This window comes from Atractosteus spatula, chromosome 18 (assembly GCF_055471065.1).
Source record: "Atractosteus spatula isolate fAtrSpa1 chromosome 18, fAtrSpa1.hap1, whole genome shotgun sequence".
In the NCBI taxonomy this organism is placed as follows: domain Eukaryota; kingdom Metazoa; phylum Chordata; class Actinopteri; order Semionotiformes; family Lepisosteidae; genus Atractosteus; species Atractosteus spatula.
In genome coordinates, this window is record NC_142723.1 from 14,576,556 (window position 1) to 14,597,724 (window position 21,169).

The following is a 21,169-nucleotide window of genomic DNA, read 5'->3' on the forward strand; positions in this document are numbered from 1 at the left end:
GCTCCTGACTGTTGGAATGTAATACACTGGCCTTTCCGATACGTCTTCATCAACGGCAGGAGAAAAAGCCCATCGAGCTCTGCTTGATTGAAAGTTCATCTTAATTTAAGGTAAACTTCCCCTGACAGAAAAGGTCCACTTTCACCTTTTTTCACACCGTAAAGGTCCTTTTCCTGATTTTCTTTCAAAATTTGGAATCGCCTCTTTTGTTTGACATAGCCACTTGATTTTTTGCTTTATTTTTCACACACCTTGGTGGGATACCTTTCAAACCCTGCAACCGCACACAGGGGAGAGTGTAGGCTCCAAATTCTTCCAACCCGCCCACTTTCAAGCCACTCTTCTTTTAACATGTCACAACAAACACACAACACAGATCCACACCGGAGGTTCAGAGCCAACTGGGGCAGAGTCATGCCCTCCCACCAACCTCACCCTAGATCTGGCAGTGACTAGGGAGCTGCCGGCATCACAGTGCCTATGAGAGAGCCCCGACCAACTAACACCACCCTTTCTTCGGCAGGACTTATCCAATTGATCGCCGCCACTTGGGAAATCCTGGTCACAGTTAAACTAGTGATATGACTCAGGTTTGAACCTGTGATCGCAGAGCCCCATCTGTGCTCAGACAAGCCTTACCTTTTAATAAAATATAAAGTCAAACAAAGTACTTTAGATTACAGATATTATGGACAGGCAACTCCTGTCCTCCGGATCCACAAAGTCCTCTAGTCTGGATTCTAGGTCTGATCAAAATTATTATTCAACTAATTACTTGGATCACAGGTGTTAATAAACTGACTTCTTTCAGATCTATATCAGTTGCTAATTAAGAAGTACCTGTAAATCCCGCAGTATATCCCGTCATCCATCATAAAACACAGCTGCATGTCCATAGCTGAGAAAAGAGATTCTGCAAATCATCTGACACAACCTCAAAACCTTAAAGCCTGATCACATGCACTTCACTGCACTTTACTGCTGTTGAAAAACATAATTGTGCAAAGATTTTCCATGGGGCAGTTCATCTGTGGGGAAGATGCGAGCAAAAAGATTATCTATGCTGTAATCAGGTTTGGGGAAAGTTACTTTTAAAAAGTGATCCTTAACAGTTACTTGAGTAAGAGGACTACTTTGTTAATTAATAAGAAGCAAGGGGTATTTTTTTAAGAGTTAATGGATTACTTTACGCAACGCTGGTCATGTCACCAGACTCCAAAATCAGACCCTTACCTAAGAAGGTCCCGGTGAATCCGAGGGCATAGAAGCTGCTGAGGACAAAGACGGAGCCGATGAACACCAGGATGGCACCAGCATAAAACATCTCGGGCCTCCCCATCAGCTCAGCCTTAGGCTGTGAATTCATAGCCACGGTAAAACTGAAAGCATAAAAGAAGATCACCACAATAATTAGGATGGAAAGATAGGCCTACAAGCAGCACATCACACCGCTTGCTTTGTGCAGCAAGTTGTTCTTGTTTGGGTTTCACTGAGCTTTAAAATATATTACTAATCTGTTTCCTGAAATGAACATAGTTTTCCACTCCCACTTTTATAAGGATCCCTATAAAATTCTGACCCCTGAACACTGAAAACCTCCTTTCAGACAGTTTTTCCTGAACGCTGAACACCATAAATGGATTACTTTATTTAATGTGACTCTTGCTGTTGTGTTGCTTATCTTATTTGATGCTCACGCTAACACAAACCTTCTCTGTTCTATGATTATCTGTTGAGGTTTTGTGCTTAGATGACATTCCATTAAATCCTGCAGCAAAAAGAAAATAAACCAAAACAAACCACTTCTGATAAGACGTCTGAATTTCCTGTGGTGACGCAGCGATTCAGAGTGATTATAAAGACTTTTCTTGAAGCGGACACAGGAAAAAGTTCAAAGCTGCACAATTACCTGTTTTAACTCTTTCACCTATAGCCGTCTCCTGGACATGTTCTTGTTCTGCTCAATACAGCTATACTTTAATTAATTCAAAAGGTATTTAGGCATGCTGGTAGGAAACAAGAAGCTCTGCTCTGATGTAAATTCAGTTAATCTGTTTCTAAATGTTTTTGGTTACAGTTTGTGCTACAAAGATATATAAAGAAAGCTGAACATCCAACTCACTCCATGTCTCCTGGTGGGAAGATAATTATTACTAATACAGGTTGTATGATGAACAAATGATTAATGAGAGATTTGCCTATATTGTACATCACTTTAAATAAACAGGCAATACTGAAACCTAACCCTAAATTATACGTGGTAGAGAGGTAGAGCGGGCACTCTGTGGTGGTGCAAAGACGAGAGAGGTGAAGAGAGGTGTGAAGTCGAAACATTTGAAGGAATAGAGAAGCAAATGAGTCTGTCGCTGAGAGAAGGGGGAAGGTGTGATCCTAGACTCAGGATAATTTTGGTTTCGGATGTCTTTCTGCAATAGGAGTTAAGAAACCCTTCCTTTGAGAATGCAGACAGAGAGATCAGTGTGATCACGGCCGTTAGAGGTGAATCTTTGATCTTCACAGCCCTAACATGCCCTCTGAAGCAGTCTCTGAGTCTCCTTCCTGTTTCCCCAATGTAGATGGCTGGGCTTTTCCTGCAGTAAATTTGGTTGCTGGAGGTACCCTGTACAAGATGTCACCTGAGTGATGACCATTGCTTCATTTTGCTACTGTACTAAGATGTGCAACACCCAATCAATGCCTCGTTTTCAGGCTTCTTGCACACACAGTACTGTGGTCATGCATTCACACTAAAATGTTGTACATTCATTACAGTCAATGTAGATGTTAGGTGCCTGTGAATATGATGTAGGAATGGCAATGGTCCACATTCTGGTCCTAGGTGACCTTTATATCTTCTGTTTTTTGCACCAGCCGAGTTCTTGATTTCAGTATTCTATTTGAGGCATGTCTTTAAATTTGATTTGGAGTCCTTAAACAGAGAATGGGATTTGGAACTGGCCTCATTCAGTGCCTGCAATGTAACCTGCTGGACTTAAGCAGAAAGAAGGAAAAAAAGACATGTCTTTTGCATGTCTGATACAGCATCATTCTTAGTGGTGTCTGTTCATTGTAAACTGATCTGTTTAAACTATATCTGTTTATATAGACATAAGGGAGAAAACTCTCACTACACCCAGTGAAGAGAGAATACATAAAGAGCTGTATGTTAAAGTTACACTGTTAAGCTGAGCAATTAGATCAATTAAAGGCATTAATTAGCATCAGTGATTAAGAATTCTGCTAGAAAGAAAACCAGCAGACACGTAGATTCCCTAGGCACAGGGCTAAAAAGCAGTGAACAAAATCTAAGAAATATTTTCCATTATACTTTATTTCTGCATATTAAATGGGATGACAGTGATTAAGTGGGCTATGGGATTTAGTTGGATGACAGTGAGACCAGAGGTTTTTAATTCCACACTTGATATTTTCATTAAGACAAAAAAGGTGTTGGGGATAGAATTTAACTTCAAACGTTCAATCTGTGTAAAAATGAATTAGCTCAATAAGCGAGGTTGTTGTGTTTTTACTTTCTGTGCCATTTCCAACCCCTCTCTTATAAACAAGCAACGCGGCTCTGTGATGTCACTTCCTTACGTCAGCTCGTTAAAAACCAACGCTCTCGAAACAAGATCTGTGACTGACGAGGCTTGAAAGCCGGTCCCGGCCGTTTACAATTACGATCAAAACCCGTCTATAAAAAAGGCTTAATGTGACTGTATTCTCTGGCACAACAGCAAAAAATAATGAATCAATTTTCTTTTTCTTTTACATCTCTGGCCTCAAGATGATTTGACTTTGACACCCACAACTAGATTACAGTAAACGCTGGCCTTTTCATCTGAAGAAGAGCTGTTGCTGGATACAAAATGGATGACAAGGCATGATATAACCAGCAGCAGTTAAACTGCCGACTTGCTTTTCATCCTCAATGCGCGCCGTTCGGCTGATTTGTGAAGCCTTGTGTGTGATGCTCTCATTAAAAAAAAAACTGCAAAGTTTTGAAAAGAATGTCCAGAAAAGTAGACAACACCTAACACATGACACATTCATGACTTCTTGCCCAGAAGAGAACAGGTGTAAATACCTAGCATGTACTGCTTAGCCTCTCTCTCACCCTTTCTAAATCTCTTTAGTCTTGAAAAAGGATTGCAAGGGGATATGACGCATAAAATTCCAAGCGACCAAAATCTTTAAAAGCCACTGATTTAGGCAACACAAATGTATACTTCCAGCTCAACATAGATTCTCAGAGTCATAAGAGGTCACTATGTCAGTTCATCCAAACGTAAAGCACCGAATCTCAGAATACGGTACTGTATGTAGTCAGTCAGTGGTAAATTCCGAAAAAATAAAATGTATTCATTCAGTTCTCCAAAATAATTGCAGACAGAGATAGTGACACATTTGAAGTTGCCGGAAATATTATCCTGCATTTCTGACTTCATCATACAGGTGTGCGACTTAGAAATACATTTCATTTTTATTTTGCTGAGAGACTAAAAGCAAGGGGAAGGGGAATACAGTTTTGTATTGGAACCTCATACAGTAAGCATGAAAAGAGAACTGTCTGAGATGTCTTTAGAGCAGCACGGTGATGACCCAAGGATACGTACAATCACAATTTCAATGACCAACATTAGAGTAACAATTTACAGTATTTATGGTGAAGAGCACTTGAGACATTCTGTTTTGTCAGAGTACTCCTGGGAGAGAAAAAAAAACCATCCTTCCTCTAGTCACACTGACATCACACTGTTTAAAAAAATGCCTCGTTGTGGAGGTCACAAAAAACTTTATTTGAGATAAAGTTTGCAAAACACAATGTCTCCAGGCTTAAACTGAAAGGTTATCAGCTGATAACTGTCATCGTTACAAGGCAACAGCTATCGGCAGACAATTGAGATAGCCTGTCTTGTGCTGCCTGCGTGGACAAGAGTCAATTTATTAACTCCAATGCTTTGCAATGTTATTTCAAGCTATGGTATGGAAAAGAGAATTTTTGTAATTCTGGAGTTTTCAGTAACATCTGTGAGCGCACAATATCAGCTGGCTCTGAGAAGTACTTAAAGGGGAACTGCAGTGCTATTTTTTTTGTACTTGGGGGTTAGAATCAGCATTGACGAGTGCATTTCAAACCACAGTGAAAGTAAAATGCACAGAGTTACGTGTATAACCTCCACTTTACATCACAAAATAGACTCAATTTCCAGCTATGCGCCGCGCCATGTTCTGAGATTCAGAACGAGGCAACGAAACTTACAGTGATGTGAAGTGGCCCTATGACATTGTAAACAAGCGGGCTTGTGAATACATCTCTTTTAGTCCGATAGAAGTATTGCTCTTGACTTCGAGACAGTTTTGCCAACAAATACAACTAACTTTTTAACACTGCATGCAGATGACTTTGCCCAAATGTCTGCAGTGAAATATCTTCTGACAACCTGTAGTTATTCTCTCATACATCGTGTTACATTGGTCCCTTCAGTGACTAGTGAGTAGGAAGGGCCGCCTCACGTCGCAAATTTGGGCAAAGTCTCGCTCTCGCCCGTGGTGAGGCCAGGAGCTTGCAACAACATGGCGGCTGACAGTACTTTCACAAATGGTCACGATTTTGTGCTTAATTTGAAATTTGTCAAATGTTTCTAGAACGTCAATTAATTTATTTTGAGACTGAGATTGAATAACCGGTCTGAGAAACTGGGACAGCAGGTCCCTTGTTAATGGGAATAGAGCTGACTAATGCCGTATCTAGTTGTGGGCATTTTCAACAAAGGACACAGACACAACTACACTTCAATAGATGGAAACGCCATTCTTGAGGTGATAAAAATCAACACCAAATAAAACCCTTACTTTCCTAATGTTTTCTCACCCTTTGGAGATTTGTGCCTGCTTCACCAGGTACCAGCATAGTACTGGAAGTGACCTATTTCTCTCGGCTCTCTCAAGCTGAAAGTGGGACACCTTTCATAATCCTCCACTTCCTCTCACCCGGATCCACTGGAACAAACTGGAGCAACTTCACTTTAGCTAACTCCCATAAACAGGGGGGAAATAAAGCATTAGTTAGTGCACTTACAGTAATAACAGTAACAGATTTCCGACACACACATTAGTCATTCGTACTCCAAGGCATTATTTCTGTTAATTCTCACACTAGGACTGTAAATAAAGAGGAAAAGATCAGAAAAATGAGCAGCAGTTATATAAAAAAAACAGATGTGTTGAGCTCTCAACAATAGATTTATATTTTGACCTACTTACTTGTGACCTGACCTTATGACTAACCCATCTATGTGGCAGGTAGAAAAATGAAAAAGTAATATTCGAGACTTGAGATGTCACTAAGTGATAAGGCTGTCTGCAGAAAATGTGAAACTTTCAATAACAAGACATGTCTATTCAGGTCAATACAAATGCAGCTAACAAGGCATTTGTAAAGTATGTGTCTATGGAGGTGGAAAACACTCATTCAGGTTTACTAATTTAATAATGACTCATAATTAAGTGATCATAAAGTTGACTCCATGATTCCTCAATGAGTTTGCTGAGGCTCACTACACTCAAATATTTTATTTTTTCTTTTGGGAGTGTCACTGATTTTCAAAACATTCCAAAAAGGTACTGAAAGTGCAAATGAATTAATGAATCACCTTAACTAGCACTGCAGTCTACCTTTCTACATGAGATTAGCTGTTTCTTAGAAGGCTCAATGTGGTTCTTTTCAAGGAAAAAGAAAACCTTACATTATCAGTCAATACGAAGGCATATCAGCCACTGTGCAATTTTCTCCTCTTTGCTAACAGCAACATTTTTCTGCAACTCACAAAATACTCCAGAAATTCTCTTTCTGTTTCAGAAGCACTGAGAAACTGTGTTTTACATATACACCAGGAAACAAAATGCTTCTAAAGCTTGTCTCTGACCTTTGTGAATGTGTTAAATGGCCAGCTGAAAGCTCAAAGACTATTTCTGGAAAAAAAAATAGAGACTGAGTGAGTGAGACGAGTCAATAGCCATTGACCAGGTGTGAGTTAAGAGCATCAACAGAAATGAGTTCTGGGTCCGAATTATCATTGTGTTACTTCTCCATTGTGTGACTACTCCTTCAGCTTGCTGCACATGCAAAGTCGAAGTTAGCAGCTGCAGATGGCTGTTTTGCCCTTAATCGTGCTCATCCACTTACAATGCAACCTTTTTACTTCACAGATGTAAGTACATAGACATACAGATGTCTACGCATGTCATAAAAATGTACTTTTCCACTGAACCAACAACTGGCAGCCAAGTGAGAAACAAACGCGCGACTTAGCTCTTTCCACCAGGAGCATTAGATCAATGTTCACAAAACCCAAAAAGCCAACATGTAGGCCTAAGAAAAATGTATTTCCATGCACCTCCTGCTGGAACCTCATTCAGCCCCCTCAACACTTCAAGCCCTGGGCTCACCAGTCTTAACTTACAGAGGCTTTCATTTCATATATTTTTTTCCATGAAGAGCTCCATGATATTTTACTGAACACATTTCTGTTCAATTAAGATAGGATCTTATTGAATTATGACAAAGCCTTCAGAAAAGCCTGTTTTCAGCATACACTGCAGCTTCGGGGGGGTAGGAATAGGTAACATCAACAGAAAATGCAAGGAAATACCAGAAAAAATCCTCAAAACAGAACTAAGTGTAAACTAAAAGGCGGTCACGTTGGTCACATTGATAGGCACAGAGAAGAAGGTGCATTCAATTCTTCTGTTCTGTGTTTTTTATCATTTCCCCTTGTGAAGAAATGTATCACATTTTGGTAAAAATAAGTAATACTCCTGACAATGGAATCAGGAGCATAACAACCGATTTTTCAGCCTACGAATGGAGCTAAATTCAGAAAAGACACCAGCAATGCTTCCAAAGGTTTAAAATAGCCCACAGAACAGATGTATCCACTCTCTGAACGAGGAGCAAGAATTCTGCAAGTTAAAAGAATGACATTTGCAACTGTGGAGGACGTACTCTTCCGTCTGCTGCCAGCAGTCTTCACTCTGAGGCTCAATTGTAATGCCATTTTAGTTGGCTGCAAATATCTGCACTTAGAGACCTCCAACAAAGGTCTCTGCTGTTTCTTCCCCCCTCGAGTATGTCAAGCTGTCATTTAAAAAAAAAATTGTTTCTGCTCTCCAGTGCAACATAGAGATTTCAGTTAAGGCACATTCTGGAAGGGAAGGTCCATTCACCCTTGCATGTGCGACTTGTCAAAAATAGATGGGAGAGAGAAAAAGAAAAAGATCTAGCTTAAGCCAATACCAGCCATTTTGGCTGCTGTGTTTCAGCTCCTCCTGAAAGTGGAAGACGTAGCATGCATCACACGGGTAACTAGGAGGAACCCCAGCAGGAATCTGCTGCTGAATCTGAAACATGAGCTCTCCAGTACAAGATACGCAGAAGGAGCAGTTCATTCATGTCTGCAAGCAAGCAGGACCTGCTGACATTGTGGTCTGAGACATGTATCATGGATTGCATATACAATTTAAACATCATCACATAGGGGTGTATCTATGAAACACTAGCAGGAAAATAGAAAGTTGCACTGACTGCAATGGTACAATGTTGAGTTGACACCTGCCTGAATGAATTATGAGGTGATGGCGTTGAGCTGGATAATAATATGACTTTTTTTTAGCATATCTTCCAGCAACGCACACAGATCTGCAGCCTGGACAATAGCGGCCCAGGAATGTGATCAATTCCTTTCCAAAACATCTTGTTTAACTTGTGCAGGAATATTTTGGCTGTCCGGCGAAGCGAGTCGAGACTGTGCCTGAAGGGACACTGGGCCGTTTTTTGTAGGGTTTTTAGATTGGTCTCCATATCGGGCCAAGCTACTTTCATCCCATTTCCTTATCTCAGAGGTGTGAGCCAACATCCCACATGGCTTAACATTTTAAAGGAGTGTGGGTTAAGTTCTACTGCCCAGATGCTGCTGGTTTGAACCTGGGTCATGTTGCTAGCCAATACTGATCATGATTCCCCGAGCACTCATGTACAAATGGCTGCAGTGTAATAAAAAGCTTGTTGTGAGTAAAGCTCCTAAGCACTTGCATACACCCTCCTCCCCGTGTCTGAATTAGTCAGCACATTTCCTCGGCCTTCAGTTACAGTATATCTATTCGATAAAGGAAGCCTAAGCGCCAGTTTCTTTTGCATTCAGCACAATCTGGACTGCTTCCCCCTGATTTCAAAACACACATTCTTGCGAGCAATTCCCATCATGTACTGAGACTGAACATGCCTGTCGAGAGAAAATATGAGCAGTATTTGCATTCAGAACACTGCATTTTGTCCAGCTGATCTATTTTGGTAAGGTTATGATTACCGCTTATTCTCTCCTTTAAAGTAAGTCTGATACGCATTATTTTAGAAAATGTAATGTAAAATAAAGTTAATGATCAAAATAAAGTCAATTGATCTTTATATGTGCACACAGAAAACATAAATGGAAGAGTTTCCAATTAAACACACTCTAAATTCCTAAAGAATGTTTTTTTCTCAATGATTTTATGAAGGACTTAATTTCTTAAGGAGTTTAATTTCTTTTAACCTTTTCCATTTTAAATTTTCCGTATCTGTTGTTTCTGCGCATAGTACGTTTCGATGGCTGTCAGGAAAGGCGGTTTTCTGAATGCTTTTTGAGTTAAAAACAACTACTGAACATCACAGGGGCGACAGCACTGAGCTGTGGTTAGGCATGTAGACCCAAAAGTCAAGGGTTCACAATCCTAGCTGTTCCGTCCTTGAGCAAAATACACTTCTCAAAATTAACGAAATAACACTCACTAAATAGTTAATAGCAAATAATCAATCCACTTCTGTATAAACAGGTCCCCAGGTCATCACTGTAAATGAGATTTTTTTTCCATTGACTTACCCTGTTAGACAAATGAGTTGCAAAAAAGGTTCCTATGGTTCCTATATCTTTTAATATCATGAGTCACAGTCAAAAAATACCTTGTGTTTGTTAAATGAAGTCAAATTAATGGCATGTTTTTTTTTAATACCAAAGTTCAGTATAATTATCAAGTGACTGGTTTAATAACCTCCCACCTCAGCGCACTCTGTCCAACCTCCCATTACATCTGCAGTGATTGCCTGAGGACAGTTATGATATGGTGATTTTAAACATGGTATTACTATACAGTATCAGCAGCAACCGCATCAGGGTGACTAATTCTCTGCATAAAAGGAGACAGCAATTATTTTGACTCGTTCACAGATAATACCACAGGACTGGCTGTAAAGTGGCAATTCAGTGAGCACTAAAAAGAATGCCTGTTGACATACTGTAACCGACGAAGAGAGAAAATATTTAAATATGTACAGCCTTTCATTTGAATGCATTTGGCCATGAGAGAACCTTGGCAAAGGATTTTCTTTATATTACTCAAGAGATACCCCCCATTCAGCACATCACTGAGGACAGTTAGTCAAGGATTAGTGAGCAAAGAGACACAATTGAAGCTTTTTTCTATTAACTGCCCTGGGATCCTTGTTCAACAAACATTAAACAAAGCTAGATACCAAAAGACAGAAACAGCATGTCAGGAAATGCAGGTGAAACTGATATCAAATGGAAATAAGTGTCACTTGCAGTTACGTAGTATTGCTTCCCCGTAAAACTAATGCACGTCAGGTATCATATGAAAACACTGTTCCAGCTTACTCTGTATTAAGACCCAGTCTCCTTCTTTATGAGAACAATTTTTAATGATCTATAGAGAAACATAAAGATGCTTTTGTTATTGCATTGATTGTTGTTGAGCAGTGAGCCTGCCAACAGCTTAGCAAGCCAAATTAAAGAAGGGGAATAGGAAAAAAAAAACTTTAGTTTTAATTTTTAATGCACCGTGTTCTCTGTACAAATATTAAAAGCATAACTTAGGCTTCAAAAAGCAGGGGTTACAGTATAGCGGATGACTGTGTTATTAAGTTCACATTGAATGCCAAGTATAGTATATACTGTACGGTGGTGCTGGTGGTGTCCATCACCAATGACATCACACTAGCGCCCTCTACTGGCCCTTCTGAGTAACAACACTGTTTCATGCAATACTCATGCTGGAAACTTTCAATGGCAGTAAGACTCTTCCTCAACCTGGGGGAGGTGGGGGGCAAATGTCAATCAATACTGCATCTCAGCAGGCTTCCTTTTTTACATTCTAATTCCCAATAGATTTGATTTTTAAGGAATTCCTGAGCTCATGGGGAAATGTCACATCTTTTACTGACAGCTGTGTCAGTCCAGCGGAGCAAGGCTCGAGCACTCAAGTGCCGCAGAAGGACCTGCACGCCTGTGAAGGACGAAAGCATGAGGAGGTGGAGGCTGAATGCTTGGGGGCTGCAGACTGTCAGTCAATCAAGTAGTAACCCAGGAAATCCACTCACAACACAATAACCTTAAAAAACACTTGCACAAATAGCACAGCAGGATGAAAATGCAGGGTCTCATTTTAATAACATTTGCAGAACAACCTGACTTTGCATTTGGCCTCCTCTGGAACTCTATCAGGGAAACATGCTTTTATAACGACACTTTTGTTTGGGGTTCGAGTCAACCTCGCCTAACTTCCTCCCACCTGTGCACAGGTATCAGATATCGAACACACCTGCCCAGTGTTCGTCACCTTGCATCCCATGGATCTGTGCATATGCTCTTCCCTGCGACCCAAGCTTGCTACCTGCAGTATGCGGTAGCTCTCCTTACGTTCCACCTCCTGGGGCCTTCTCTCATCCATAATCTCCCCCAGCATTTTCAGTTCTCCACCATCTGGCCTCCGAAGCAGAAACCTGAGAATCGCCGGAAAACAAGCCTCACCGCTCTCCTTGCCTTGCCTCTTGGCAAGCAGCTGATCTATTTTGCTTCTGGCCCCTTTGCCAGTCAGGGCTGCCAGTTTGCCAGCGAACCTCCGTGCGCCTGTTCTTTTTGCCCTGGAGTGCAACGCGATGGACAGACTTGACAAATCCTCCGATCGCTGGTTTTCCACCCCCGAGCCTCCCTGCATCCCACCACTCCAGCTCTGAGTCCAGTATGCCCAACATTCGGCACGTTAGACCTAAAGCTCTTTTCACTGCTCCTCACTGCCCTCCCCTCTGCCTCAGCCCATTCTGATGACACCACGCCAGCAGGATCCTCACCAGCAGGATCCCTGTGTCCCCACAGCACAGCCTCCAGCTCCTCTTCTCTGCCCACGCATGCAAGCCTCCCCATTCACACCTGCGACACAAATTTCAGTAGGCTCCTATGGCACATCACGGCAAGGCTACGGTTTCCTCAGCCAGCTGGGCTAAGCCATACCCGAAAACCTGATTACTTCTTAAACTCTGTCTCTTTTGGGGTTGCCTAGACTCCTGAAATGTTATTACAATAATAACGTCACAAGATGATTGCAATATTAGATCATTGTTTTCTGGCACAGGCTTGGCAAATGAATAAGAAATCAATGGACATTGGGATAAATTAATATTTATTAACAGTGGCAAATACACAAACACAACAACATACAACATAGACCTACAAGTTACTCTATTTACAAACAAGGTGTCTCTAAGTGTCTTGCCTAGTCCTGACCAACTAGAAAAACCCCAGAGTGCTACCAAGCATTCAAATCCAAACAGGTCAGAAAGAGAGAAGCCTGCCTTCTAAACTTCTAAACCAAATAGAATATGACCTACAATTAAATCTCTCTATAAATCTGATGCTACAAAACTTCTTATTCTAAAAATGCCTCTACAAACCAGGCATTTTTAACCTAGGGATCGCCTATGCAGGAAATCAGAGTTTCCTAAAACAACAGAATGGGAAGCTCTCTAAACAAGGTTCAAATACTTAACTAGAATCTGCTCTTTAAGGAACAAGGACCTCCAGCCTGGCACTGTCTCTTCAGGCTCCTTGTGTCGTTCTGTCCTTCCAGTGTCTCCTGTCTTCCTCTCTGTCTTTTGATCTTGTGTTCCTGGACTATTGATGACTCTCAATGATCTACCGAGAACTTAACAGACAACTCCTTGGATCAATGTGTCTCAGGCCCAGTACAACTCAGCAAACACCTCAGTTCCTTTCTTGCTTTGAAGCGCCAGAGAACTGCAACTGTTGATACTAGTTTAGCAGCAATCTTTATTAACAGGCCACAGAATTAAGTGTTGCTGTAGATTCCCCAGTGAGGACCCTTTCTGTGGTCATAGCCACAGAATAGCTAATAATCTGTGTACTGGAATGTAGGGAGATAAAGTTGTTCTTGATAAGTTTTATCTCAAAGGACAGCGATACCCACTAGTATCTAGTAACTAGTATCAACTAGAGACTGATTCACGAGTTAAAGTAACCGATGGTATACTAAATGCATAACCCTTGTTTTTGTTTTGTTTGTTTTCTTCCTGATATCTGCTATAGCTTGATTGCCCATGCATAACAAGCTGCCATTTGTATCCACGCAGAGTTTCATATCTTTACTTTGAATGCTGTCATGTACAATTTTTATGTATGAATACATGTATTCTGTGTGTAAATCTGCATGCAGACTGCTTGTTATTCTGTTGATTGATTCCCAATAGCCAAGGTAAACTAATGCAATTAAGTTTTACAATTCAAATTGTGTTAGTACATTCGCACAACACTTGCACTAGCTAAATGTTGACCATTGTCTCTGTGTTCTTAGACTGCTCAATAATCACAATAGAGGCAACATTATCATGAAAACATAGGTAAAACATTTACAAGATGTTTTCAAAACATCTAGAGGATGTTACAATGAAAATGTTTGTACCTTAACACCTGTGCAATGTATGCATAATGCTATCAAAATGCTTTGTGTTTTGAGTCCAATGAGTAATATTATTAGTAATGAGTAAAAAAATCATTACATTTTAGTCTTAGGTTAATGGTGAATTGACCAGTGTCAGTGTAGCTCTTAGCCATCAGCTACTTAGATCAAAATGATCTAAATCACTCTACAGATTTAAAAAGGAACCTAGATTTATCCTAATGCCATCTGCAATCATGGTGCCTAAACATTTAAGAGCACGTGAAAAGCTCTACTCTCAAATTAGTTTATTTTAAAAAAGTTCTTCGCAAGATTGCACACGGCTGAGAACTGGACATGAGATTATTTTAGGTCCTCTGCAGTTATCATGAGCTCACTCGCTACTGATACATTCATTTCAAAAGGTTTTGAACTGTGTCTAATGGTTTGAGATGCTCTCCTTTCCATAATACAATACAACAGCCTTTCAAGCCCTTAATTGGTTGGCATTAGGCTTAAAATCCCTTTCTCAGAGGTGGTGACACTAAATCGCAACAAAAAGGCACAGAAATAAGTTCTGCTGCATTTGATGTCATGGAAACTGATGGAAGTATTCATTAAACATTTTCAGGAGAGCAATGACATCAGTAAAAGACCATGGATGCAGAAGTAGCTGAAATATTCACAGCAGAGAGATCTATTTAGCAGAATACATCAAGCCAATTATAGTATTTTCAGGCCGAGTATTTCTCTTGTGTATTTCAGCATGTTCAGTAATTGTGTTGAATTCAGACCACAGCCTGAATAGTTTAATTCAATAAAAAGATAACAAAGAGACTTCTGAGAAAGATGGGTTATGTGCATCCACCTGGACAATACACTTAAACATGCAGATTGATCCAACAAAATTTGATTTTAAAAAATCACTGTTTCTTTCTGAATCTACTGTATCTTCTGTTCCCTATTTTCAATGAAACTTTTCTGTCTGTCCATTCAAACGTTCCTTGTCCTGATGTGACCCAGAATTATACCCGAGTTATGGGAAACACAGTCTAGGAGTATAAACTGTATATTGCTCTTACTCTGGACAGGATGCTGGTCTGTCTCAAGGCCACAGAGAGAGGGACAATTAAAAAATAAAAGCCAATAAACACCTGCTCAGCATGCTTTTGGAGGTCAGCCAAAACCCGAGCACCTGTAGGAAACTCCTTCAAACCTGTGAAGAACATGCAAACTCCACACAGTAGGTTCCCCTACTGTGATCTTTTTGCTTACTTCATAAGGGTGGTATGGAGTATGGATCTCTGTGAACCTGGGGGGCCAGTGTCCTTTGTACCCATGATAATTGAGGTGGACATTTTCAAAACATAGCATTTTTGTAACAAACACATGACAAAGCAACAACAGCTGTGGCAGTAAGGGATTTTCAAACAAAACGTAGTGAACTTCAGTCTGCAAAACTCGACAATGCTTTGAAAATAGGTGGTTGAGGCCACTGCAGAACCAATTGCATGGAAAAAAAGGCTTGATCACGACATATTAACAAGTTCTTTGCATCACTGCATTTATCGCTTGCTGAATCCTCTGATCATGTGCAATGGGCTTTTCTCTCATGCTCAGTCCTGCTGGACCTCTGTGAGGTATAATGTATTCCAGTATTCCGGTATAATGGTCCAGTATAATGGTCCGAATAACAGCATTACTTAAAATTCACAAAAAATAGATTATTTTTTAAAGATACCGATTGGAAAACATATTCTCATTCTCCTAAAGTTCTCTCTGGAATTTGGAATCAAGACTTTTCTCCTAAAGGCAATATAGCTTGTGATTGTACAGCGTGAATTATAATTGTAGACTCGATTTTCCAAAAATAGATCTTTGCATTTCCTAGAATTCACCCCCCTCCCAGCAGCGTCCTCGGAAATCTTAAAAAAAAGGGTATGTGCCCACTGTGTGCACTGAATGGATCTCTCATTCCACGACTTCCATCACAGATCGAGACAGCTTTGCAATGAGCTATCTTCCACTTAACAGGCATGATTTTAATTGACACTCTTAAAAAGTACACTCTTCGTTTTCTCTGAGCCATTCAACTCACAGTTGAGCTCTCAAAAATGGTGATTTTGACCCACTTATTAGTCAAGAGTTTCTGCCTCACTCCAATCATCACTGCAGTCCACCCCCTTGAATTCGGTCCTCCTTAATGCAATCATCAGCTCTCTGCCTCACTACCCCAATCAATTCTGCTTCGTGAGAGGCTTGACTGAGCCTGTTTGCCTCCTGGTGTTCGGACAGTACGTTTCAGGCTATTTCACGTAGTGGGAATAGAATGTAACTGTTGTGTAGGTTCAGCTCTTTTCAAGGAAACTGAAAGTGAGTGAAACACCGTGTCCGTATTCAATCACTCTTAAAGCAAAAACGTGACATGACCTGCTTTGTTCTTCTATTTTTACTTTTGATATAATTGATTTAGTCTTGCCATAAGAGGTCATGTACACCTCTAGCCCTGGCCATGGCAAGCTTAAAGAACCCATAAAGAGCTTAAAGTTTAAGATTTAAACACCTTAATGTCACTCATCACACCTCAAAGAGATCAGCTGGTGTTGCATGCGTAGACATGCTGTTTCTGTAGGCAACATATTTAATTTCTTAGTTTTTGTATGACTAAATATATACAAAGTGGGGACAGCATTTCAAGGGGAATTGAATTAACCTTTATTGCCCCTAAGGAAACTGTCTTGCACATCAAGAGCTCATAACATACAGCATAACATATACCACAGTAATATAATACAGCAACAGCAGAATACCATGATACAAACAACACTGAACATTGCTAAGTCAGAACTCATTCCAGTATCACAAGATTGAAAACAGACAGTTAGCTGGTAAAGTGTCCAAAGCAACAATAATAATAACGAGATTAATTACTGTACACTGTATGGCTCTCCGTCAGCCATGTTTTTGAGTCCAAGGATGCACTGGTAATCTTGCCACCAGTCCTGATCACCTCATTCAACTTGTTTTTGTTCTGCAAGGACAAGGCACCTCCCCAGCTCTGAATACAAAAGGATAGCATGCTCTTATACAAATTTGTGATGGAGAGTGATGAACAGTGCCAGGGGGATCCCAGTTACAGTGAGAACTTACAGTATAAGGGATTTATATAGTTTTTCTGAAGGCCATCAAAAGTGTGAAGTGGTCCTAGTAATGTAACAGCCTAGAATGAAACATTCTTGTTCTGTTGTCCTTCCCTGCCTCAAGCTTTAATGATCCATGGATTGTCAGCGTCTCTGTACAGAAGGATGCGTTCACAAGCCACTGCGACGCCTGAATGAAATATCAAAGCGAACATAAAAACTTCTCAAGAGGTGGGAGCAGCCGCTGCTGGGAAAACAACAGAGGAGCGGAGTCTGACCAAGAGGTGTGCAGGCACTCGGACTCGATCCCCACTTGACACGATACTGACTCATCTGAGCCATTGTACATTTTTCCTACCACTTACATGCTAGACCAACATGAATAATCCGTTCTCATCTGAAATGAGCAAAACGGCTCATACTGCTGTTGCTCAGAAGACCTAGCAGTGTATGAAAGAAAAGAACGATCACAGGAAAGTAAATAAGAGAACATGACACAGCATACTACCTGCAGCCCACACCTGCAGAAGGCTCCCCGGCCGAAACGTGTTTTCTCTCTTCTCTTTTCAGCATGGAATAAACCTATTACTTGTTCCTTTGCAGCCTACGCATGCTGACGCAGCTCCCCACCTGAACTACTACAGCATACTGTAGTATATTAACACTTAACAGGACTTGGCAGTGTTAACAAGACCAGTCGTCGGGAAGGAAAGATTGAAAATGCTCTCAGATACAAAGCTGGATAGTTTAAGCAAACTGTCCGGGTCGCTCCAGGGATTAGATTCAACTTGAATCCAAAGTTGGCTGTTTAACAAAAGTACTACATTCAACACGCTTACATAAATACGTTAATGTTTAATTCTGATGCTGTTCATCAATAAAATATAACATGGATGTTGTAGCGGTGTACTGACACTGCGTAACCTTTGTTAATGTAGTCTCGCAATGTATAGTTAGGTTTTGTAACTTTCTGGGTCTACTTGTACATGCAGTCTCCGTATGTGACGCACACAGATGTGGATTTACTTGAAGAAAGGGGGCCTGCCCACCTGGTGGATTTGTCATTGAGCAATTTTTGAAGCTGGCAGCCCGATCTGAGCTGTGATTAGAATTCATAAGGAGGTCCCATAGATTTCTCACTGTAAATAACATCGCTAAGCCAAAAATCCAATTTATCTTCCCATTGACTTGCTTATTATAAGCCACACTGGCAGTACACTGAGTCACAACAATGAAATATAAAGTTATTATTACTTTCCTTTTTTGTCCAGCTTGGTGGAAATTGGATTCAAAGAATACTTTATGACTTGTACTTTATATTAGAATCTCAGATCTCTCAGAATACCACTCATTATTTAACGTGACAGCTCAAAACATACGTTTGCGTTATTTCCTTATAGCGATGGCTATTTCTAAAACACATTTTCAAATGATGATGTAAAGTTCATGCACAAAGGAAAGGAATTTAAATGCACGCTATTCTTCCAGCTATAGTTGCAAATCTATCAAATCCGTTGTCTAATCTAGCAAGACGGACTGAGATTCGCCAACAATCAATCACCAGTTGTACATGCTATTGTAGTGCAATGGGTAGGCCTTTGGACTCATAACTGTCAGGTTGTGGGTTCGGGTCCCTGCTACAGACACTGCTGTTGTACTTAGAGCAATGTATGTTGGTTCAGTCCACCCAGGTCTATTACTGGGGACCACTTGGAAATGGTCTTACTAAACCACAAGTCAATAAGATTGCTGCCATTACTTCCTAAGAAATGCCAGCAACCAGAAAAGTAGTTTGATCATTTCTTGGCTTAGTGGGATTGTATTGCATCGACTATATTGCTTCAAACCTGATTTTGCTCAGGTTACGATTCCCTTTGAAAACAACTTTGCAAAATCATTTAAACGCCTCTAAACACAGCATTGGGGCAGTATTATTCCAGGATTTTGGAGGACAAAAACATCCCATTGTATTCCTCAGCAGGACATTACTACCTAGTGAGACTTGGTACTCAGCCCTTGAAACATCACACAGAGATCGGAAAGTCTCCATTATATTTGCTGGTGAGACTATTTACCTTGGAAACATATCATCTGGCTTTAAAATGGTTCAAATCTATGAAGGACAAGAACCATCATTTGATACACTGGGCTTTGTCCTTACAACCTTTCCATTTCAAGATTACCCATTGTCCCAGTGTTACCAGTAACGGTGCAGACCTTCTTCTGAGGCACCCAGTCTCGAATCCTGAGCTAAGACACAAATAGATTGAACAATAGATTTGGCAAATAATATATATTAAGGAACAAGTAATAGGTTTATACCATGCTGAAAAAAAGAAGAAAGAAAACACAACGTTTCGCCCATAGAGCCTTCTTCAGGTGAAGCATTACTTCAGGTAATGTATATTAAGGCCACTAACTGATGGATTCTAACAGAAGTCTGAGTCTAACCTGATTTTTCTTTGTCTTGTTAAAGGAAGGAAGCCGTGAGTCGAAAGGCTGTGTTACTGCCCTTGCCCCTTGGCCTGTGTGGCCTGGCATTAGGTACTGTATTTTGAAAGTTCATTTGTTTTAAATATTTACTGTGTGTGGAGTTGTTCTGTATGTTTAATGTGTTGCCTAATGCGGATCCACAAACGTGTCTTGTGCTGTCTGTTCCACCTTCTTGGGTCAGGCTACCTCTCCCTGCAGCCTCTCCCTGTTTAATGGGGTTCACCTATTAGTCGTGTGGGACCTGGGATGGGGCTTAGCGTATTTAGCCTCGGAGGGGGACAGAGAGAGCATTTTTGTTTGTGTTGTTTGGTGTGTTGAGTCTTTCTCCCGCCTTGTATTATTCTGTTTACCAGAACAAATTCAAAATCGTTTAACTTTATACTTCGGTGTCCTACATTTTTTCTCCTGTTGATCAACACACAGTATTTTTTTTTTGAGAAAACGTAAGCTATAGTCTCGCTTGTCAGCTTCAGAGGAATTAGACACTGAAGCCTGGCAGATCCAGACCCCAAACTGCCTGATACTGCTGATCAAGTTCTTCCAGCTCTTGTCACACAGTCTCCTACATTACAGCACGCATTCAGAAGAACATATAGTATTAGCACACTGCCACCCTTACCAATCTCAAGAGAAATACAGCCGTTTCAATGAGACAAGTCCCCTTTTCCCCCTTCTGCTGTACGTATTGCTCTGTGGGCTCGGCAAACCAATCTCACCTGTGACTGCGATACACGTTAAGCAGAATGATGAGAAGAGCCAGACAGTAGCAGGCGGCGTAAGGGCATCCAAAGACTCTCGTGAGACCCTTGGTTCTGTGTTCCCATCTGGCCACCTGTAAAGCACAGTGATGACATCATCACAATTACAAAACAGCATGAGACCGGAACATCGGGGTCTAGACTTGACCCCAATCTGACCCCAACACAGTTTTGGAAAAACAGAATAAACAGGGTCCAACTTCATCATATGATTTATGGACAATATGAATATAATAATATAATAAGGAGGAACACGTAAAGGTTAATTCCATAGGAATGAGCAGCCAGTACATTTCCAGGTCTGGACCTCTAGAAAGTACAATATTTTTTATATACTATCCAAAAGGACAGCATAATTTTTACTCTAAGATGTTTGTAAGGCACGTACATTTAAGATTAAAAAATGAAATCCCATTTATTTCCCACAGCAGTAATGACAACTCAGTACAGTCGACTCACAACTTACACGCTCTCAACTTACATGGTCGGCTCTGGAAAATAAAACATTTTGAAAAAACTCTTTATTCTCTGAAAAAATAGAGAACACGCCTCACACACTCCTATGAGAGCTAATTAATGTGCATATACAGTCTTCTTATTTAATTTTATTTACTATTTTAATAATTCTATTTAATATATTGAATTACCCTAAGAGATTAGTAGGGTTTTTATAAGGGTTATAAGATAAAATTTGAATACACGCAAATTTGGCTTTAAACACCATTCAAAATCCCTAACCCCTGTGCAAGTTATGAGTCGACTGTATTAGAAATTGTCAGTCAGTGTGAAAACTGGCCTCTTCTGTCCACTGTTTCTTCAGATATTTTGTTTTTCTAAGACATAAAATCACAGAGATGACAGAACAGGGAACACTGAAAAACCTGCAGGATCTAAAACCTGGAATGGGTCAAGCTGCCATGCACTGAGAGCTCTGCCTCAGTCCAGCACAGTGGGATATTTTTAAATAAAGTCAAAGCAAAAGTGAGCCATGTA

General features: G+C 40.5%; 1 protein-coding gene across 2 annotated transcripts in view; it reads right to left on the bottom strand.

The window, feature by feature from the left end:
* pemt (phosphatidylethanolamine N-methyltransferase) overlaps window positions 1-21,169 on the bottom strand; it is a 65,308-nt gene that overhangs the window by 22,144 nt on the left and 21,995 nt on the right. For both annotated transcript variants that reach the window (XM_088936817.1, XM_088936816.1), the window contains exons 3-4: window positions 20,135-20,250; window positions 1,234-1,379 (exon numbers count right to left, since the gene is read on the bottom strand). In XM_088936817.1, the coding sequence (XP_088792943.1) occupies window positions 1,234-1,379; window positions 20,135-20,250 (262 nt within the window). The remainder of the gene's footprint in view (window positions 1-1,233; window positions 1,380-20,134; window positions 20,251-21,169) is intronic.